This window comes from Rhinopithecus roxellana, chromosome 13, assembly GCF_007565055.1.
Source record: "Rhinopithecus roxellana isolate Shanxi Qingling chromosome 13, ASM756505v1, whole genome shotgun sequence".
Lineage (NCBI taxonomy): Eukaryota > Metazoa > Chordata > Mammalia > Primates > Cercopithecidae > Rhinopithecus > Rhinopithecus roxellana.
The window spans coordinates 720,566-743,860 of NC_044561.1; the positions used below are offsets into that span (position 1 = coordinate 720,566).

At 46.4% G+C, this 23,295-nt stretch overlaps 1 protein-coding gene across 2 annotated transcripts; it reads right to left on the reverse strand.

Annotated features, from left to right (window-relative positions):
* Positions 1–40: 40 nt before the first annotated feature.
* Positions 41–22,475, reverse strand: ADSL (adenylosuccinate lyase). Of its 2 annotated transcripts, none has more exons than XM_010379344.2 (13): positions 22,229–22,475; positions 18,146–18,349; positions 15,050–15,094; positions 13,762–13,841; positions 7,751–7,922; positions 7,481–7,527; positions 6,313–6,403; positions 5,456–5,525; positions 5,162–5,309; positions 3,742–3,832; positions 2,450–2,539; positions 1,761–1,937; positions 41–368 (listed from the first exon to the last, which is right to left on the reverse strand). In XM_010379344.2, exons 1-13 carry the CDS (start codon positions 22,379–22,381, stop codon positions 282–284), a joined length of 1,455 nt encoding a protein of 484 aa, XP_010377646.1. In that variant the 5' UTR covers positions 22,382–22,475; the 3' UTR covers positions 41–281. The 2 variants fall into 2 exon arrangements, with proteins under 2 accessions (XP_010377646.1, XP_030771244.1); XM_030915384.1 differs by lacking the exon at positions 41–368 and adding an exon at positions 396–1,536 and having other exon boundaries at positions 22,229–22,433.
* Between the last annotated feature and the right edge of the window lie 820 nt (positions 22,476–23,295).

Below are 23,295 nucleotides of genomic sequence, written 5' to 3' on the forward strand. Positions count from 1 at the left end.
ACTTGAGGCAGCTGGAAAATATGCCTTGAAAGAACAGAAATCAAGTATGAACTACATTTATTATGCAAGTTTGTGTTGTTGTAAACAACAGAGTAAACTTCAATGCTCTTTGTTTCTGCATTGTTGAGAAATGTGAAACTGAGAAATGGGAAAGCACCATGGATAGAAGAAAGTGCTGTATTAATTTCAGGTAACAATTTTAGAGGTAAAATAAGGCATTACAGTAACACAATTTTCATGCCTCAGCAATTAATGATTTTTTGTTTAATTCTCTTCCAACTCTACAGACATAATTCTGCTTTCACCTTCATCACACTTTCATATGGTTTTAACAGGGGATACACCTCCTCTTCTAAGAATCTCTGCACCTGCCAGAGGAAAGCAAATATAAGACAAAAGAAAATGTTAAGATATTAGCAGATAATACCTTTCCAATGTCAGGTGATACCAATAAAACCTAATTTAATGAAGCGTTTACTCCACCACTGAGCTTGTTTTCCTTAACTGTCTATCAGGAATTTCTGCCTAGGCACAGGTGATTCAACCACCATGCCCACATGCCCACCAACCTTTCCCACAAACTGGCCCAGCCTGTGTTCTCTCAGGTGGTTTCGCCATTTCCACGTAACCTAAAAATCACCACAGCTTCCTTCCTCCTGCTTCCCAGCCCTCTTCAAGTAATCACCAAGAGCTTAACCTCCTCTCCCTCCCTGGTCTGCATCTCTCACCACTGCCTTCACTCAAAGCTCTCATCATCTACTGCTTGGTCCGTTGCAGCAGCCTCTTTATTGGTCTCCTACCTCCAGTTCTAGTATTTTAGCCCTCAGTCCTCGTACCTACTGCTTGGTATTCTAATGACTTATTTAAAAGTATTCACCACTAGGTTTTGAGCTCTCTGAAGATGAGAATTATCCATTCATCTTTACTTTTTTTTGAGACAGGATCTCACTTTGACACCCAAGCCACAGGGCAGGGGCATGAACATGGCTCACTGCAGCCTTGACCTCCTGGGCTCAAGCTATCTTCCCGCCTCAGCACCCTGAGTAGCTGAGACTACAGGTGCACGCCACCACACCTGGCTAACTTTTGTATTTTTTTGTAGAGACGAGTTTTCACCATGTTGCCCAGGATGTTCTTGAACTCCTGAACTCAAGCAATTCTCCTGCCTCGGCCTCCCAAAGTACTGGGATTACTGGTGTGAGCTACTGTGCCCAGCCTATCTATTCATTTTTAAATCCCCAGAATTAAATACAGTATCTGAACACATACTGAGCACTTAGTATATACTCATGCATTTCATTCGTTACAACACTGAGATATTTACTTTTATCCTGTCAGCCAGTAAATGCCAGAAGTTAGGATTTAACCCAAATCCACCTGACAATAAAACCTAATTCTTTGTCCGTTATACCACATTCTCAAGATCAAAACTCCAAAAAATCTACATAAAGAAATACTTAAGGCAGCTCAAAATAGCCGTATCTTGGTCAGTTGTGGGGGCTCACGCCTGTAATCCCAGCACCACTGCACTCCAGCCTGGGTGAGAGAGAGACTGTCTCAAAAAACAAAACAAAACAGAAACCAAACCCAAATCTCTAAGTTTTAGCCAGCAACCTGCTCTGATTTCCTTCTAACTAGGCCCATTCCCAACATACCTCCTATAAAGCAAAAACGTCAAAGAGAGTACCCCAGGTTCTGCAGCCCAGCAGAAAAGAGGCTTCTGGGGACCACTCCTCGGAAGCATTCTAACGTATGCTTACCTGCTGGGAGGCACGACCAGTGAAAGAAGAAGGATCCAGTAAACGATCCAACTGGGAGTGAATGGGACTGAAGTAGGCATCAGCCTGGATACGCTCTATGAGGTCATTGTCACCCCCTTCCTGCTTGACCACAGAAGCTGCCTGCTGAGAAAGCACTCTGATTTTCTCATGGCAATCCTGGGAAGACAGTGAAGTATTGTCAGTTCTCCACTAACAGGGCATTTGAACACTCTAAAAAAGTCATCAGATACTTCACATCCATGCAGTCTACACAGCTCTACACAAAAACGCCTCCAGGCTGAGGTGGTTCCCGTGTCTGTCTCTACCAGGGTCTTCACTACTCTCTGCCCACATCTTAGGACAAGCCTGAAATGGATGCCCACCCTGCTCTGGCCCTCTTCCGTAAAGCCCCATGAATAATTTGCTCTTGTTTCCTGCTCACTTCCTACAGAATGTCAGACCTCATTCCTTCACTAGGAGTGGACTTTTCCTACAAGTGATTAAGTAATTCACTTTAAAAAACTCAGTTCACCACAATCACCCTCCATAGATGGCAGATGATGGCCCCTGCTCTGTACCATTACTGTGAAGGTAATGACATAAACACCTTCATCTCCTCTCCCTCATGAAGAAGAGAGCAGGACCAAACGTGCACTCTCAACTTAACCAGGAACATGAGGGTTGCAAACCTGGCGGCTACCTCCAGCTTTGACCATGGCCATGATGATGTTCTCTGTGGCCATGAAAGGCAGCTCTTGCCGAATGCGCCGCTCAATTACCTATAGGAAAAGATAAAGTGAATGACCAAGAAAGGTGCCTCAAGGCTAAAGTGATAAACACAGCAGGATGTCAAACAAAATGCACAGCATAGACACTAACTACCACATTATGGAGAGAGTAATGGGTTGTTTTATTCTACATGATGTTTTTTCAGTTTTCTTACTAACTCAGACTTTTGATTTTTTTTTTTTTTTTTTTGAGACAGTCTCGCTCTGTCGCCCAGGCTGGAGTGCAGTGGCACGATCTCCGCTCACTGCAAGCTCCGCCTCCCGGGTTCACGCCATTCTCCTGCCTCAGCCTCCCCGCCCGCCACCACGCCCGGCTAATTGTTCTATTTTTAGTAGAGACAGGGTTTCACCATGTTAGCCAGGATGGTGTCGATCTCCTGACCTAGTGATCCGCCCGCCTCAGCCTCCCAAAGTGCTGGGATTACAGGTGTGAGCCACTGTGCCCAGCCAGACTTTTGATTTTTAAAAAGGGAATATTAACCTAAAAAGTTGCCACATAGAAAGATTTTTTTTTCTTTTTTTTTTTTTTGAGACAGAGTTTCGTTCTTGTCACCAGGCTGGAGTGCAGTGGCATGATCTCGGCTCACTGCAACTTCCACCTCCTGGGTTCAAGCAATTCTCCTGCCTCAGCCTCCTGAGTAGCTGGGATTACAGGCACCCACCACCACGCCCAGCTAATTTTTGTATTTTTAGTAGAGACAAGGTTTCACCATGTTGGCCAGACTAGTCTTGAACTCCTGACCTCAGGTGATCCGCCTGCCTCGGCCTCCCAAAGTGCTGGAATTACAGGTGTGAGCACCGCACCCGGCCTTAAAGAATTCTTAAAACCCCTATTTGCTACATATCAGCGCTCAGCCTCAAGAGCTAAGTATAGGAGAGAAATAAACCCATCTGCCTCAGGTACTTAAAAACAGGCAAATGGAGCCATCTACTCTGCCTAGTCACACTAGAGCTGATGATTCATGCTGTGAGATAGTTTAAGGCAATTTAAAATATTTCTTTTTCTGTTTCTATAAATGTGTCTATGAATTCCACAGAGCTAGTTCCCTAGAGTTTATGAACTGAAGGATGAGCTCGGGTGGGAAGAACGCCTATCGGATCAGAATGCAGCTCCCTCAACAAACCCCAGAGCACCCTCCCTCCCACATTCTAACCCCTCCCTAATACTTTACTTTTTAACTGAAGCTTCTTACTTTGGGGTACACTACCAATCCTTCAGAAATGTTCTGCAGCGTATTCAGTATAGTATCTGCAGTAAGAAATGCCTCGGCCAAACAGATCCGTCTAGAAAACAAATAGCCATTCAGTATCTCTTTAAACAAATAATTTCAGTGAAATGCAGAGTGTGTCCCAACAAGTTGCCCTACTGACCGTACTCTCTGGATAATTTCCGTCAATCTCATGATTACCCCAATGACCTCACGACCCTCAAGTCTGTTATCTCGAGGCCAGACCACGTGCCTAAGTGCCAGACCTTATACCTACTGAAACGTCTGCCTGGTTGATCCATAGGGACCTCAATCCCCAAACTGAACTCAGCCACTCTCATTCCTCTTACTCACCATTACAAACCTGCCATTCCTCCCTCGCAGGTCCTGCCTCAGCAAATGACAGTAGCGCCCCAGTCACCAGATTCCTTATACTCACTCCGGTCAACCACCAGGGCTGGCCAGTCTGCCTTCAACTCTGGATCTATATCCTTCCTCTCCATTGACATGGCACCTGCACCAACGTGGCCTCGGACTTTTAACGTAGCCCCTGACTTGTTCTGACGTGATCCCTGTCTCCTTAGAGCCAACTCTCCAAACTGTTGCCAGGGTCTTTTAGCAGGCAAATCAGCAGACCCCCAGGGTCACACCTTGCTAAAAAGTATTCAGTGGCTGACTTCTGAGTGAGTTCACATGACTTATCTCCAGAGATAAATCCTGGATTATGCACAGATCCCAGAAAGCTAGGTCTAACTATACATCCGTATCCACTCAAGAAATTCCAGCACAATGCAAGCAGGCGAGAGTAATGCCAGTCTGCTTTAAATGAGTATTAACATAAAACTGAAAATGATGTGCACATTAATACCTCATCAGCAGTACAGATTATTTCAGACTCATCTCATAGCTAATCAAGATGTCATTGTGCCTAAACACCACAACTGACATCTATTTGCCTTCAGAAAAGATCCAGAAGACCTTTTGTAAACTGGCTACTATCTGTGACCATGTCCTGCCCCACCTCCTGGCACATGTTGACTTCATTCCCCAGGGCTACTCAAGTAGTAGTAACTCCCTCAAGTGTGTTTTCTCCTGCTTTGTGCCTTTATAATGCTCCCGAAATTGTCTTTAAAAGATGCATGTATTTCTTAAGGCACCACCTCTACTGTGAAGCATTCTGACTCCTCAAGCACTATTCCTTCCTCTCTGCTCCACAGTACCCAGTACACACTCCAATTGTAACACTTATCACACTGTCTTTTCTACGTTTTTGCCTCCCTGCTAGACTCTGGGCTCCTTGGGGATAAGGAGACCGTAGAGATGCTCAAATATGTCCTTTTACTTCTAGGTCCCTCCTTCAGACCTCCTCTCAACTTAGTATATGTGACGTCCCTGCGCCACTGACCGGTTGGCACTATCATCCAGTGTCCGTTCAAACCACTGGACAGATGCTGTCTGTAGCGGGTCCATGACAAGGGTCATCAGGTGGCGGGCAAGACTGCAGCAACGTTCTGAACGCATGGGATTCCGCTTGTATGGCATTGCACTCGAGCCTGCCCATGTAAAAAAGGACAAGATGCAAAGGAGAGAAACTTCAGAGGATAGTGAGTAGGCAAGCATGCTGCTGAATGAGCTCTCAGCCCCCATCCACAGCCCTCCAGCAGCTCTGTGTGCTCACAGGTCTCTACACAGCACTCACCAATCTGCTGTTTTTCAAAGGGTTCCTCCATCTCCTTGAGGTTTGCCAGGAGGCGTATGTCAGTGCAAATCTGGGGGAGGCAGGGGAATAAGCATCACCCCACACTGTCAGTGTGCAGGAGAGTCTGGGAGCCGTGACTAGGCTGATGAAGGAGATGAGCTCTTAGGTGTGCTGCGGCTGAGCTGAAGACCAGCGCGTCCTCCCCAAGAGCTCCTGGTGAGTATCTTACTCAGACTCCTCTCTGTTCCCGAAGGGCTGGGATGACAAATTCAAGGAGCATGAAAACGCTTTTGTGAAACACTGCTTAAGGCATCATGGAAAGACAATCACAAGATTAATTTAGGACGGGCACAGTGCCTCACACCTCTAATCCCAGCACTCTGGGAGGCCGAGGCGGGTGGATCACCTGAGGTCAGGAGTTCAAGACCAGCCTGGCCAACATGGTGAAACCCCGCCTCTACTAAAATAAGACAAGCATGGTGGTGCATGCCTGTAATCCCAGCTACTTGGGAAGCTCGCCTGAACCCAGGGGGCAGAGGTTGCAGTGAGCTGAGATCGTACCACTGCACTCCAGCCTGGGCAACAAGAGCAAAACTCCATCTCAAAAAAAAAAAAAAAAAAAAAAAGATTAATTTAATACACCACTGAAAAAGATGGGTGTTTTGCAGTGCTTGGGATAACTTTAAAGAAAATGCCAAAACTAGTCTTCCCCTTAAGGGTTTCATCTACAGACCACAAATTATTAAACTAATGTATAATATTGCTTGAGAGATGGTTAAGTAAAAGTCTGAGGCTGATTCAGTCTGTCTGTGGTGCCCAAAGCTCCTGTCCCCGACCCACAAGCTGCCACCACTCACCTTGTGCACTGATGCCCCCAAGCTAGCCAGCACAGACAGTACTTCAATATCCACTTTTCGTGTATATGTCTGCCCTGTGATGATGAAAGCTCTAGAAATAAATAGAAGAGAGACGTATGTTAAAATATTTTAAAGCCATTGCAGTGGTGCATGACTGTAGTCCCAGCTACTTAAGAGGCTAAGGGAGGAGGACTGCTTTAACTCAGGAAGTTGAGGCCAGCCTAAGCATCATTGGGAGACTCTTACAAAATAATAATAATAATTCAAAACATGCCTCTGTCAAACAAGGAAAAACACATCCTAAAGAAAAGCTTGGTCTTATTGGTATGCTAAGTTATACTGAGCCAGTGGACCTAAGTGGTAACTTGCTCCTGGAATAAACTATTCTTCCACCCTTCTCACTAATGCTCAGGACACTGGCATGACTCAAGAAGGACACATGGTGCAACATGCCCATGTCCAGCCACAGCTCAATAGAAATGCCTGGGCGAAGCATCCATGGTGGAACCTGGTGGACTCCAATGGAAATGGTCAGATTTAGCCTAACCTGTTGGGGGCCCTAAGTAAAGAAACAAAAATGTAACAACATGAAAAAAGGTATATTCTAAAGAAACCAGAAGTAAATTATTTTCTTTTTTCCTATAGATTATACAAAAATAGAATGCAGGTCGGGCATGGTGGCCTATAATCCTAGCACTTTGAGGCTGAGGCAGGTGGATTGCTTGATCTCAGGAGTTCGAGACCAGCCTGGGCAACATGGTGAAACCCTGTCTCTACAAAAATAATACAAAAATTAGCCAGGCATGCTTGTAGTCAGAGCTACTCAGGGGGCTTAGGTGGAAGGACTGCTTGAAGCTGGGAGGTGGAGGCTGCAGTGAGCCGAGATCACACCACTGCACTCCAGCCTGGGTGACAGAGTAAGACCCTGTCTCAAAAACAATAATAAAATAAAGTCCAGAAAATATGTCAGCAAGACGATTAGGGGAAAAAAAAAAAAGAATCCAGATAGTAAGAAAATAAAACCCAGGATAGAGACAGAAAAAAAAAAAAAAGGGTAGAAGAACAAAGGAAGAAAAAGGCAAAAATTGTAAGGTCAAATCTAGAGGTATACTGAACACAGGACTTTCATCAACTTAACAGGGAGGTCAACGCATTCCCACTTACCTACCTCTTAAATCCCGCCTTATCTGTCACCATCTTGTCAAGCTGCTCTACCTTGGAAAGAAAAGACACATCCCTACAATAATCCAGGTGTCCAGTATGAGAATGCCTCAACCTGTCATCCTACCCAGGTCTTGCCCCCAACCCCTACAACTTCCTTCCAGTCCAAACACCCCATCCGTCCCACAATCAATCTCTCCTATTATCCTCAAAGACAGCCTTGTCTCTTAGGCTCCACCACTGAGTTTCAGTGTCCTGCAGGTCACTTTCTGAATACCTTATGGTCATCTCCCTCAAAGAGCTGCAGGAAACTGGCCTGAGTGCCAGTGGTGCCCTTTACTCCCCGGAAGCGCAGGTCATCTCGGACACGCTTCAAGTTCTGGAGATCCATGCAAAGATCCTGAATCCAAAGACAGCAACGTTTCCCAACTGTGGTCAGCTGTGCAGGCCTGAAAACCCAAAGAGAACACATGGAAGTCTCAGACCAACACCTTACATCATCAAGGTTTCATTGCTTCTCGTAATAACCACCATTACCCCTTGGAGGGAGAACAATTAAAGAGATGGAGTAACTGGTAAAGATAAAACAAGAGCTAAAACGTTTAGCCAAATAATCGTTACGGAGATTCAATATCACATATAAATAGTCAAGGAGTATGAAACTAAAAGGCTATTGGCATAGTTCTTTTTCCAACAAGAGGCAATTTTTAAATTACTATTATTTCTAGACTGGGTCTTGCTCTGTTGCCCAAGCTGGAGTGCAGTGGCATGAACATAGCTGACTGCAGCCACGAACTCCTGGGCTCAAGTGATCCTTCTGCCTCAGCCTTCCGTGTAGCTGGGACCACAGGCACGCAATACCACGCCTGGCTAATTTTTAAATTTTTTGTAGTGATGGGGTCTCACTTTGTTGCCCAGGATGCTTTCAAACTCTATGTCTCAAGCGATCCACCCACCTCAGCCTCCCAAAGTGTTGGGATTACAGGCATGAGCCACTGTGATGCACGGCAAGAGGCAATTTATTATAAGGGCAGGAACAATGTCCCTTTTGTTCATGGCTATATCCATCGACATAGGTAAGAAATACATCAGATACTCATACTCATGTAATATTTGCCAAGTATCTAATATGCTCCTGCTATTGAAAATACACTAAGGAATGACACAGACAGGATCCTTGTCCAATGGCACTTGCTTACATTGTAAACAAGTAAAAAAGAAAACAAAACAAGATTAGGCTGGGCGTAGTGGCTCATGCCTATAATCCCAGCACTTTGGGAGGCTGAGACGGGTGGATCACTTGAAGTCAGGAGTTCGAGACCAGCCTGGCCAACAGAGACAGGGTAAAACCCTGTCTACTACAAATACAAAAAAGTAGCTGGGTGTGGTGGCAGGTGTTTGTAATTCCAGCTACTTGGGAGGCTGAGGCAGGAGAATCACTTGAACCTGAGAGGCAGAGGCTGCAATGAGCCGAGATTGTGCCACTGCACTCCAGGCTGGGTGACACAGCCAGACTATGTCTCAAAAAAACAAATTAAAAAAAAGAAACAAGATTAATTATTGAGATTTTAAGTGCTAAAAGAATAAAAGAACAATGAAGATAATGGTGATACTGCTATAGATTGGAAGTAGAGGAAAGCCTTTGTGAGGAGTCAAGACCCAGTGAGTAGTAGTCACGCGATGGAGAACCACCCCACAACACGCATAAGCAGAGGACTCGAACATAGCAGCTAGTGGCTTTGTTTCTTGTTAAGCCTAAATCAAAGCAGGGCACCGTGGCTCAGGCCTGTAATCCCAGCACTTTGGGAGGCCAAGGAAGGCGGATCACCTGAGGTCGGGAGTTTAAGACCAGCCTGACCAACATGGAAAAACCCTGTCTCTACTAAAAATACAAAATTAGCCAGGCATAGTGGCGCATGCCTGTAATCCTAGCTACTCGGGAGACTAAGGCAGGAGAATCACTTGAACCCAGGAGGCGGAGGTTGCGGTGAGTCGAGATTGTGCCATTGCACTCCAGCCTGGATAACAAAAGTGAAACTCTGCGTCAAAAAAAAAAGCCTAAATCAAGGCACTGAAGGTCTGTTTCTGAACATAAAACGTAATTACGAGGCCAGCTGCGGTGTCTCACGCCTGTAATCCCAGCACTTTGGGAGGCTGAGGTAGGTGGATCACTTGAGGCCAGGAGTTTGAGACCAGCCTGGCCAACATGGCAAAACCCTGTCTCCACAAAAAATACAAAAATTGGCCAAGTGTGGTGGCACACACTTGTAATCCCAGCTACTTGGGAGGCTGAGGTGGCAGAATTGCTTGAATCCGGGAAGTGGTGGTTGCAGTGAGCCAAGATCGCGCCACTGTACTCCAACCTAGGTGATAGAGTGAGACTCTGTCTCAAAACAAAACAAAAAAACAAAATACATAATTATGAATAAATTGCCCTGATGTCCAATTTCTTTCTTTTTTGAGACAGGGTCTCACTCTGTCACCCCAGGCTGGCACGCAGTGGTATAATCACAGCTCATTGTAGCCTCAATCTCCTGGACTCAAGCATCTTCCCGCCCCAGCCTCCTGAGTAGCTGGAACTACAGGCACAAGCTACCACACCTGGCTAACTTTTTGTTTTTTTTTTTTAGAGCCATGGTCTCCCTATGTTGCCTAGGCTGGTCTCGAACTCTATGCCTCAAACTATCCACTTGCCTTGGCCCCCCAAAGTGCTGAGATTACAGGCCTAAGTCACTATGCCCAGTCTAATTTTTGTTTTTTGGTTTTTTTGAGATGAAATCTCACTCTGTCACCCAGGCTGGAATGCAGTGGCGCGATCTTGGCTCACTGCAACCTCTGCCTCCCGGGTTCAAGCGATTCTCCTGCCTCAGCCTCCTGAGTAGCTGGGACTACAGGCGTCTGCCACCACACCCAGCTATTTGTGTAATTATAGTAGAGATGGAGTTTCACCATGTTGGCCAGGCTGGTCTTGATTCCACTGCTTCATGATCCACCTGCCTCAGCCTCCTAAAGTGTTGGGATTACAGGCGTGATCCACTGCACCTGGCCGCCCAGCCTAATTTCTTTCTTTTTCGCTCTGTCACCCAGGCTGGAGTGCAATGGCGCAATCTCAGCTCACTGCAACCTCCGCCTCCCAGGTTCAAACAGTCCTCCTGCCTCAGCCCCCGGAGTACCTGGGACTCTACAGGCGTGCGCCGGATGTGGCTACTTTTTTTTTGTATTTTTAGTAGAGACAGAGTTTCACCATGTCAGCCAGGCTGGTCTTGAACTCCTGACCTCAGGTGATCCACCTGCCTTGGCCTCCCAAAGTGCTGGGATTACAGGCATGAGCCACCGTGCCCAGCCCCAGCCTAATTTCTTTTTCTTTTTTTTTTTTTTGAGACGGAGTCTTGCTATCACCCAGGCTGGAGTGCAGTGGCCGGATCTCAGCTCACCGCAAGCTCCGCCTCCCAGGTTCACGCCATTCTCCTGCCTCAGCCTCCGGAGTAGCTGGGACTACAGGCGCCCGCCACGTCGCCCGGCTAGTTTTTTGTATTTTTTAGTAGAGACGGGGTTTCACCATGTTAGCCAGGATGGTCTCGATCTCCTGACCTCGTGATCCGCCCGTCTCGGCCTCCCAAAGTGCTGGGATTACAGGCATGAGCCACCGTGCCCAGACCCAGCCTAATTTCTAATAAATAACCTAACCTATTCCAAATGGAATTTCTTTCCTCTTAGGCTAATAACACTGACAGCTAGGAACATCAAGGCATAACACTAGGAATGTCCACAGGAGGCACGTCACAAGCTACAGTATATCCCCAAAATTAATCTTATCGTTTTCCTTGTTAACTGCTAACAGATTATTGGTATAAGCAAAGAAAGAAGTAACTTAGCACGGACTTGTTCACAGCAGCATTATTCATAGTAGCCAAAAAGCAGAAATCACCCAAATGTCCATCAGTTGTTGTTGACAATTGGGTAAATGAAACATGGTACAACCATACAATGGAATGTTTTTCAGTCATAAAAAGAACTGAAGTTCTGATACAACATGGATATTGAAAACAGCAAAAGAAGCCAGACATAAAAAGTCACATATCGTACACGATTCCACTTCTATGAAATGTGTAGAATAGGCAAATGCATAGATACAAAAAATAGATTAGCGGCTGCCAGCGGGTGGGGAAGGGAGGCATAGGAGTGACTATCAATGGGCATGAGGTTTCTTTTTGGGATGATGAAAATACTCTGAAATTATATAGTGGTAATGACTGCATAATTCTCTAAGTATAGTAAAAACCACTGAATTGTACACTTTAAAAGGGTGAATTCTATCATGTAAATTATATCTCAATAGTTTTTTTTTTTTTTTTTTGAGACGGAGTCTTGCTCTGCCACCCAGGCTGGAGTGCAGTGGCCGGATCTCAGCTCACTGCAAGCTCCGCCTCCCGGGTTTACGCCATTCTCCTGCCTCAGCCTCCCGAGTAGCTGGGACTACAGGCGCCCGCCTCGTCGCCCGGCTAGTTTTTTGTATTTTTAAGTAGAGACAGGGTTTCACCGTATTAGCCAGGATGGTCTCGATCTCCTGACCTCGTGATCCGCCCGTCTCGGCCTCCCAAAGTGCTGGGATTACAGGCTTGAGCCACGGCGCCCGGCCTCAATAGTTTTTTTAATTGCATGAACTAAGAGGATGCCCACACATCAACACTGTTTTCTGAGTTCCTAATGGCTACGAACTCTGGCAGCCAAGAGATCTCTTCCATTATGCTATCTCCAGAGGAACATTAGAATGCTTCTGTATTCGCTGAGCACTCTCCCAGAGGCAGGAGAGGAAGAGGAGCTATAACACAGAGGAAGGAGGGTGTGGAGGGAAGCCACTCGCATGGAGCACTTCATATGAACAAGCACTTCAGGCTACTGCTACCAATAAGTATAGGCCCTGCTTTTAAGAAATATGAAGCTCAACAGGCTTTCATAAATTATCATATCCTTGTTGCCACAGCAATACACCATCAAAACAAAAGGCAGATGCTAATATACCACTACTCAAACATCACTCAAAACCTGTCACTAGCACTCCAAAATTACACCATCGGCCTTTTAAAAGGGCTTTATTCAGTAGTCATAGAAATACCTGCATATTTTAAAAGTAAAAATACAAAAAGTATGGCTGGGGGCAGTGGCTCACGCCTGTAATCTCATCACTTTGGGAAGCAGGGGTGGGCAGATCACTTGAGGTCAGGAGTTTGAGACCAGCCTGGCTAACATGGTGAAACCTTATCTCTCCAAACAATACAAAAATTAGCTGGGCGTGGTGGCTGGCGCCTGTAGTACCACCTACTAGGAAGGCTGAGGTGGGAGAATCGTTTGAACCCAGGAGGTAGAGGTTGCAGTGAGCGTGAGCCAAAATCACACCACTGCACTCCAGCCTGGGCGACAGAGCGAGACTCCATCTCCAAAAACAAAACAAAACAAAACTCAAAGAGTAGAAAGAAATTTAATTTTCCTATTATCTCATAAACCAGAGTAATCAACATTTACATCATGGAGTACTTTCAACCAATTTTTGTGCAACTTATAAGCTGTCTTTGTTACCATAACATAAACCTAAGTGCCTTTGCACGTTAGATCTTGTAAGCATCATTTAAATGGTTCCATATTACTCCAACCTCTGGATGTACGAATACTATGCCTTACTTATTCCCTTATTGTTGAACATTTCGATGTTTTTCTTCTTTTTTTTTTTGAGACGGAGTCTTGCTCTGTTGCCCAAACTGAAATGCAGTGGTGCGATCTCAGGTTCACTGCAACCTCTGCCTCCTGGGTTCAAGTGATTCTCCTGCCTCAGCCTCCTGAGTAGCAGGGATTCCAGGCACGTGCCACCAAACCTGGCTAATGTTTATATTTTTAGTAGAGATGGGGTTTGACCATGTTGGCCAGGCTGGTGTTGAACTCCTAACCTCAAGGGATCTGCCCACCTTGATCTCCCAAAGTGGTGGGTTTACAGGCGTGAGCCACCACACCTGGCCCATTTAGATTGTTTCTAATGCTTACTATCATAAATAATATTTTTCAAGGCTCTTGATATGTTTTTCCCAATGTTTCCCAAAGGAACTGTTAGATTTACTCTCTTACCAGTATGTTTTAAAGTAGATATCAGGCTCATTCCTTATAAGCATCCCAAATTACTTATACTTAAATCATGTTTTCATATTCTTCACCTCAAGGTTACTGTAGAAAAGACAGAACTCAAGAAGTAGCTGAAAGCCTATATGCACATAAACAAGAAGTAATCTTACCACTTACTGGAAATGTGTGAAACCTAATGTGGGTAGACTGGCTCGTTCCTTAGCAAAGTCGGCAAGCCGAGAGATCACTCTGGCAAGCTACAAGAAAGATCATATGATAGAAAGAGGTTGAATTCAGGTTGTGTTTATTACATAATTAGGAACAAAACTTTTAGATAATTTTGTATAAAATTAGACCTGTAACTCATGAAAGGCAGCAGCCATATCTTTCCATCTTTGTATCCTAAACTGCCTGGAAGAGTTCATAGCAACCAAAATTTGAAAACTGAGTTGACTACCTAAAATGTCATGAACTATTTTAAGACCATGGCAGAAAAACAACAAAATCATAATCCTGACCCATATATCCCAGCAACATGCCTTTAGTTGCACTCTCTTCATTTAAAAGGCTATGCTTAGGCCCCCACAAGCAAGAAAGGATGACAGCAGTGAAAATGAAGAACTGGCCGGGCGCGGTGGCTCACGCCTGTAATCCCAGCACTTTGGGAGGCCGAGACAGGTGGATCACGAGGTCAGGAGATTGAGACCATCCTGGCTAACATGGTGAAACCCCGTCTCTACTAAAAATACAAAAAAGTTAGCTGGGCGTAGTGGTGGGTGCCTGTAGTCCCAGCCACTCAGGAGACTGACGCAGGAGAATGGCGTGAACCCAGGAGGCGGAGCTTGCAGTGAGCTGAGATTGCACCACTGCACTCCAGCCTGGAGGACAGAGCAAGACTCCATCTCAAAAAAAAAAAAAAAAAAAAAAAAAAAAGGCTATGCTTTAAAAACCATTCACTTAGAGTCTTTTAAAGAGACAGCTGGGTGCAGTGGCTCACACCTGTAATCCCAACACTTTGGAAGGCCAAGACGGGTGGATCCCTTGAGCTCAGGGTTTGAGACCAGCCTGGGCAACATGGCAAAAACCCATTTCTACAAAAAATTAACCAGGCGAGGTGGCATGCACCTGTACTCCCACCTACTTGGGAGATGGAGACAGAATTGTCTGAGCCTGGGAGGCGGAGGCTGCAATGAGCCGTGATCACGCCACTTGACAGAATGAGACCCTGTCTCAAGAAGAAGAAGAAAGGAGAAGGAGGAAGAGAAAAAGAAAGGAGGAAGAGGAGGAAGAGAAGAAAGGACAAGGAGAAGAAACAATTAGTTCTACAGATTAAACACAGGGTTGTCGTTCACCTGAAAAAATGATGCTCTATGTAAAAATTTACACTGTGATTTAGTTGTAACTGGTGCCTATCTCCTATCATAGGGAATCTAGGGTTGGTAGGAAACATCTCCCAACTCCTTACCTTTGGCAAAAGCAGGTCAAGTGCATTTCTAAGAATAATCAAGTCCTATGAAAGAAAATGCAATGATCTTATATTAAGCAGCTTTGCTCAAACAATATTATTACGTAACACTTTTTGGCCAAAAACGCTGGGTTGCTCAGCTACCAGCCTATATCACCATTACCAACCCACTAAGCATGCCAGAAAATACTAATACAAGTTGTTCTTTCCTGATTACTATTTGAAAAGCACGTCAGCTTAACAGTACTACTGGGATCTATAAGGAACAAAACCTTTATACTTATAAAGCCCAGCATGGTGGCGCATGCCTGTATTCTCAGGACTTTGGGATGCTGAAGCAGGTGGACTACTTGAGGCCAGGAGTTCAAGATCAGTCTGTGCAACAGAGCAAGACTGTCTCTCCAATATTAAAAAATTTTTCGGCCTGGCGCAGTGGCTCAAGCCTGTAATCCCAGCACTTTGGGAGGCCGAGACGGGCGGATCACAAGGTCAGGAGATCAAGACCACCCTGGCTAATACGGTGAAACCCCGTCTCTACTAAAGAATACAAAAAACTAGCCGGGCGACTAGGCGGGCGCCTGTAGTCCCAGCTACTCGGGAGGCTGAGGCAGGAGAATGGCATAAACCTGGGAGGCGGAGCTTGCAGTGAGCTGAGATCCGGCCACCGCACTCCAGCCTGGGCGACAGAGCCAGACTCCGTCTCAAAAAAAAAAATTTTTCAATTAAAAAAAATGACTGGAAAATGTGTAAGTCAACAAGGTTTATATTTTCCCAGAGGAGTGCTTGAGTTTCTGAGAAGCTTCCATATGGCACATTCCATTACTTTCCTCCCCCGTTTCTTTTTTTCTTTTTTTTCTTTTTAAGTTGGGAGTCTTGCTCTGTCGCTCAGGCTGGAGTTCAGTGGTGCAATCTCAGCTCACTGCAAGTTCCGCCTCCCAGGTTCACACCATTCTCTTGCCTCAACCTCCCAAGCAGCTGGGACTACAGGTGCCCGCCACCACACCCGGCTAATTTTTTGTATTTTTAGTAGAGACAGGGTTTCACCGTTAGCCAGGATGGTCTCAATCTCCTGACCTCGTGAACCGCCCACCTCGGCCTCCCAAAGTGCTGGGATTACAGGTGTGAGCCACTGCGCCCAGCCTTCTCGGTTTTTTCCTGCCTACAGTTGCTAACAAGGAAAGGAATGATCCAGAATATCAAGGTTTAGGAAATGTAAAGCTGCTTTTGAGGAAGGTTATCTTAAGATGTACATCTTTCAGGTAGCTCCAACACATGTCGATATGAAACAGTAATTACTGAGCCCATCCACACACTGGGTACTGTTTAAAGGATTTTCCAAGTAAGAAGACTGTTCTTCTCCCGTTACCTGACTCGCCAATTACACAAAGATGCCTTTAATTATGTTTCATTTAAGACTAAATGAAAGCATTTGGGGCAACTTAAAAATTACTGGCTTATTCCCAAATTGGACATTTATCTGGAAGCTAACTTCAACCCCCATGGGTATACTCTGATTAAGAGCACAGGCTAGGTCAGGTGCGGTGGCTCACTTCTGCAATCCCAGGATTTCGGAAGGCTGAGGCAGGACGACTGTTTGAACACAGGAGTTCAAGGCCATTCTGGGCAGCATGGTGAAACACTGTCTCTATAAATATTTTAAAAATTTGCCAGGCGTGGTGGCTCATGCCTGTAATCCCAGCACTTTGAGGGGGCTGAGGCAGGTAGATCGCCTGAGGTCAAGAGTTCGAGACAAGCCTGGCCAACATAGTGAAACCCTGTTTCTACTAAAAATAAAAAAAATTAGCTGGGCGTGGTGGCAGGCGCCTGTAATCCCAGCTACTAGGGAGGCTGAGGCAGGAGAATCGCTTGAACCTGGGAGACGGAGGTTGCAGTGAGCCAAGATTGTGCCATCGCACTCCAGCCTGGGCTACAAGAGCAAAACTGTCTCCAAAAAAAAAAATTTTTTTTTAATTAGCCCAGTGCAGTGGCACATGCCTGTGGTCCCAGTTACTCAGGAGCCTGAGGTGGGAGAATCGCTTGAGCCCAGAAGGTCAAGGCTGCAGTGAGCCATGTTCGTGTCACTGCACTCCAGCCTAGGTGACAGAAGCGAGACCCTGTCTCAAAGCATTTTTTTTTTTTTTGAGACAGGGTCTTTGAAAGACTTCAGAGTCCTTCAAAGGTCTTCGAAGGATTTTACAAGTCCTTTGAAGGCCGGGCGCAGTGGCTCATGCCTGTAATCCCAGCACTTTGGAAGGCCAAGGTGGGCAGACGACCTGAGGCTAGGAGTTCAAGACCAGCCTGACGAACATGGTGAAATCCCTCTCCACTAAAAAGACAAAAATTAGCCAGGCACAGTGGCGGGTGCCTGTAATCCCAGCTACCGGGGAGGTTGAGACACGAGAATTGCTTGAACCTGGGAGGCAGAGGTTGCAGTGAGCGAGATGGCACCACTGCACTCCTGCCTGGGTGACACAGCAAGACTCTGTCTCAAAAAAAAAAAAAAAAAAAAAATTCCTTTGAAAAATTATCTCAGCCATTAAAATTAAAATTACATCCAGCAAACCAATGCATAAGCAGGATCTGTAGGTCTTATTTTATAGAGGTCATTTGGTGCTTACAGTTTAGATTGGAAGGACAGTAAAAGCTGAAAAAATTCCTCAGCATTTTCAACCAAGATACTTTTAAAAATAAAGATTTGGCTGGCGTGGTGGCTCACGCCTGTAATCCCAGCACTTTGGGAGGCTGAGGCAGGTGGATCATGAGGCCAGGAGATCGAGATCATCCTGGCTAACAGGGTGAAACCCGCCGTCTCTACTGAAAAAATACAAAAAAATTAGCCGGGCGTGGTGGTGGGTGCCTGTAGTCCCAGCTACTCGGGAGGCTGAGGCAGGAGGATGGCGTGAACCTGGGAGGTGGAGCCTGCAGTGAGCTCAGATCGCGCCACTGCACTCCAGCCTGGGCGACAGAGGGAGACTCTGTCTCAAAAAAAAAAAAAAAAGATCTATAGTTTCACTTCCTAAACCGGACAACATCAAATAAAATTGACAAATACATTCTAGAGACTGAGTTTTAAGTATAAACAACACGGGCACCTACAGTATTGTCTCCAACATAGCAAGAAGTGGCACCAAGGTGAATAATGCCTGCAGCTTGTGGACAGCAGTGGCCAAACGTGTGCACGTGAGCCATCACATCATGTCGTAATCGTTCCTCTTCCTCAGCTGCCATCTTGAAGTCGATGTTGTCCAGGTTTGATTTCATCTCCTGGATTTGTTCATCTGTGATAGGCAAACCCAATGTCTGCAGAATAGGCAAAATAAAATAAAATAGACTCAGTGTCACAGTTATTTGAATGAAGTGGCACCAAGGAAAAAAACTGATTCATGTTAGCAGCAATACCCTATCTCCCAACCCTTAAATTAAAATTTAAGGCAACCAAGTTGAAAGAACACTGGCCAGGGGTAGTGGGGTTGAGGGGTGGTGGGAGACTTTCTCAATGAATCATGGTAAAGTATACTCTAAGAAAGCTCCAAGAAATAAAACAACATAATCCTGCTCTTGACTGTTCCTTCTGCCCAAGACCTCTGCTAGGTTCACTCCCTCACACATTCTGGTCTCTGGAATCAAATGTCATCTCCTCAGAGAGGTCTTCCCTGACTTCAGTGTAAAGCACCCTCTGTGTCACTCTCTATCCCTGGCCTGGTTTTATTGACAGCACTTAAAAACCACATGACATTTTTTACATATTTATTATCCTGTCATTTCCCTCTAGAATGAATACTTCTTGAGGAGCTTTGTTTTACTTATTGCTTGATCCTTAGTGCTTGGCACGGTGGTGGCCATGTTACTTAGATGGATTTACTTAGAGAAACCAAATTTAAGAATTCTGTAAGTAGTTTTGCCAGGAAATTATGTACAGCAAATGAGTGCAACTGAAAGCAATTTCAGGAGATACTGATGAGAAAATAAACACGTCAATGTCTTACATTCATCCATCAGAGGAAAACTTAGGCTGCAAAAAACAGCTGGCAACCCACAGGCAGCTCGGAACTTGGATCCAAGGGTTGAATATAAACAGTGGTGAAACTGATTTAAACCTCACTTGAAACTTGCAAACAGTGACTCGGGGAAGGATATTACATCTTAGACCTTTTTTATCCAAGAGAGGAGCTACTAGCCAGATATGGCTATTCAATTTAATTTGATTAATTAAAATATTTATAAGCAAAAAGTCAGGCCAGGTATGGTGGCTCACATCTTTGGGAGGCCAAGGCGGGTGGATCGCTTGAGTACAGAAGTTCTAGACCACACTGGAAAACATAGTGAGACCCGTCTCTACAAAAAAAAACACAAAAATTTGCCAGCCATGGTGGCGTGCACCTCTAGTTCCAGCTTGGGAGGCTGAGGTGGGAGGACAGCTTGAGCCCAGGACGCAGAGGTTGCAATGAACCGAGATTGTGCCACTGCACTCCAGCCTGGGCAACACAGCCAGACACAGTCTCAAAAACTAAACAAAAACAAATAAAAGCAAAAAGTCAGTTTCTCAGTCACACTAGCTGCATTTCAAGTACTCGGCAGCCACATGTGGCAGAACTGCCTGGAACTTTATAGTCACAGAAGACAGGACACCTCTTGGCTCCTTCCAAAGCAAAGCAGCAGAGGGCAGCATGGCCATACTGCTTCCTCCCCTCAAGCAATGTATCTTTTCAAAATTCATACTTTCCTTACTACGAATTTTCTGCATTCCTCCTAATCTCTTATTCTCCAAGTTTTTTCTTAGCTACTAAGTTATTACGCAATTTATGGTAAATTTGACCTAACAGATAATCCAAAGCCAAAAGTGTATGTGTTTCAGGCAAACAGAGGAAAGAAGACATACTCAGACTCTACATTCCAACTCCAGCTTGAAGCCATTTACTAGCTTTGGCGACCCTGGCAAAGTCTTGAGTACCACTACCCTCATGTACAGAATGGAGTATCAGATGAAATAGAAAGAGTACACACTACTACATCACAAACCACAACACATGATTAAGGCCTACTATGGCTATCTACGCCAAGAGTTTATTAACTTGGCCGGGCGCGGTCGCTCAAGCCTGTAATCCCAGCACTTTGGGAGGCCGAGACGGGCGGATCACGAGGTCAGGAGATTGAGACCATCCTGGCTAACATGGTGAAAACCTGTCTCTACTAAAAAATACAAAAAACTAGCCGGGCGAGGTGGCGGGCGCCTATAGTCCCAGCTACTCGGCGCCAGCTACTCGGGAGGCTGAGGCAGGAGAATGGCGTGAACCCGGGAGGCGGAGCTTGCAGTGAGCTGAGATCCGGCCACTGCACTCCAGCCTGGGCGACAGAGCGAGACTCTGTCTCAAAAAAAAAAAAAAAAAAAAAAAGAGTTTATTAACTTGATGCTCCATTCTTTCATCTGTAAAATAGATACAGTAATAGTATTTAATACTTACTCTTCAGGGTTGTTTGGAGGATTAATGAGCGACCATGTGTAAACGGTTAAGACAGTACCTGGCTGGAAACCATCATTCTCAGCAAACTATCGCAAGAACAGAAAACCAAACACCGCATGTTCTCACTCATAGGTGGGAAATGAACAATGAGATCACTTGGACTCGGGAAGGGGAACATCACACACCGGGGCCTATCATGGGGAGGGGGGAGGAGGGAGGGATTGCATTGGGAGTTATACCTGATGTAAATGACGAGTTGATGGGTGCTGACGAGTTGATGGGTGCAGCACACCAACATGGCACAAGTATACATATGTAACAAACCTGCACGTTATGCACATGTACCCTAGAACTTAAAGTATAATAATAATTAAAAAAAAAAAAAGACAGTCCCTGGGTCTCAGAAGGCACTATATGAATGTCTGCTATTACTGCAGTGTGTAGCCCAATATTTTGGAGGGCAGTGATTAAGGGGAGGGCAGGGAATCTAGAATGAAAGTTTCCTGTTTCGAGAGTTCCATTGTACAGGTCCTAGACACAAACTCAAATTGTTTCCGTGTTTACTGTGCCATTTGAGAGGGCACTGCCAACTTGCTCGTTGTGGCACTTTCCTCTGAAACTTGAGGAGAAACATTATCACTCTCTGGATCACCTTCAGTTGGCTTCAACTCTTCTGGAGCTATTTCTGAAACCGCTGGGCTAAGGAGTTCTCAAACAGCCCTTAGAAAAGAAACTATAAAACCCGGGCGCGGTGGCTCAAGCCTGTAATCCCAGCACTTTGGGAGGCCGAGACGGGCGGATCACGAGGTCAGCAGATCAAGACCATCCTGGCTAATATGGTGAAACCCCGTCTCTACTAAAAATACAAAAAACTAGCCGGACGACCTGGCGGGCGCCTGTAGTCCCAGCTACTCGGGAGGCTGAGGCAGGAGAATGGCGTGAACCCGGGAGGCGGAGCTTGCAGTGAGCTGAGATCCGGCCACTGCACTCCAGCCTGGGCGACAGAGCGAGACTCCGTCTCAAAAAAAAAAAAAAAAAAAAAAAAAACCCGTTTAATAAACCCCTACCTGGAGTCTTCTCCTCAGACGCAAAGCGCAGGCCAGTGAGAAGGAAATGGTGGCCTAGAAAAGACGCATTCCAGTCTTGTCACTTGTCACTAACTACATAGGCACTGTGGAAGACCAAGGGGCTACGTGCTCAGCTCAGGCTCTGGACTGCACCCAGGTTCAAATCCCAGTTCCGCTCTTAATAGCTGCATGGGCTAGGGCAAACAACAAGCTGTCCGGGCTTGGTGTTCTCCTTTGCAATGTGGGAAAAACCCCATCAAGCCTGCAAGATCTTCATGGATTACACGAGAAAAGATGCGTGAAATAATGAGCACAACGGTACGAAACAAGCGCTCGGTGTCTGTGGTTAGCAGCGTACTCCTGCGGGGATGACCAAGGTGAATTCTCTGAAACTACAGGCTGAATTTCTCCCAGCCTCCGCCGCGTCTCGAACCCTCTCGGACTAAGAACACGTGAGGCAACAGGTGGCGGCTCCCGGGCCACCTGCCCTTGCTTTCCTGGGGCCGCAGCTCCTCAGGACAGGGAACACCCAGCTGAAAATAGCCCGTCCGCAGCTCCGGGGTGGCTAAGCTCAGCCCGGCACAGAGCCCGGCACGTGCTGGGGCGGGCCCGTCCCTCCCGGCCCAGCCCCTCAGCCCAGGGTCCGTTACCTGCTCGGCCTCCGCCAGCCACAGCCACAGCTGCCGCCATGTCCGGAATTTATACCTGTCGCTAAACACGAAGCACATCTCCGGGCTGGCATAGCGGGAGGCAAGAGGTGAGCGGTAGCTGTCGGGCGAACCATGATCGCCTCCAGCAGCCATCCCGACCCCGCGACCCCGCCAGGATGGACTGGACCCGGGAAGAGCGGAAGCGGAAACCCGGAGACCGGTGCAGGACGGGGCGGGGCGGGACTTCCTTCAAGCGGCCCAGCTTTCTGGGTTCCGGGCGCCCTGGGCGCTGCCGGCTGCGGGTAATTTCGGCTGCTTCTGCCTGAGAGTTGACGTGGTTCGCTTCTTCGACCAGAAACATGATTGGTGCTTCCTACGTTACTTAGCCGCGCTACACTTTAGTTTTCCTGTCTGAAAAGAGCTACATTAAGACTTGCCCTGGCCAGGCACGGTGGCTCACGCTTGTAATCCAGCACTGTGGGGGCCCCAGACGGATCGCTTGAGGCAGCAGATCGAGACCAGCCTGGGCATCACTGGGAGACCCTCCCATCTCTTAAAAAAAAAAGAAAAGAAAAAAAAAAAAAAAGGCCTGCCTTTCGGGTTGTGCGGATTCAGTGTTAGAGCGGTGTCTGGCACACTTGGAAGGCCGTGTGTGCGCTTGCTGTTACTGTTATTGCTGTCGCCCCACCCACTCCTGCCCGCCTCGCGCAGAGCTCGGCTCTAAGGAGAAATGAAGATACCCAAGGGAAATCGGCATTTACTGCGCCCCCAGTAAGCTGGATGCGGTGGCCTACGCCTGTAATCCTAGCACTTTGGGAGGGCGAGGCAGGCAGATTACCTGAACTCAGGAGTTCGAGACCAGCCTGGGCAACACAGTGAAACCCCGTCTTTACTAAAATACAAAAAATTAGTCGGGTGTGGCGGCGTGTGCCTGTAGTACCAGCTACTTGGGAGGCTGGGACAGGAGAATTTCTTGAACCCAGGAGGCGGAGGTTGCAGTAAGCCAAGATCGCGCCGCTGCACTCCAGCCTGGGCGACAGAGCAAGACTCCGTCTCCAAAAAATAAA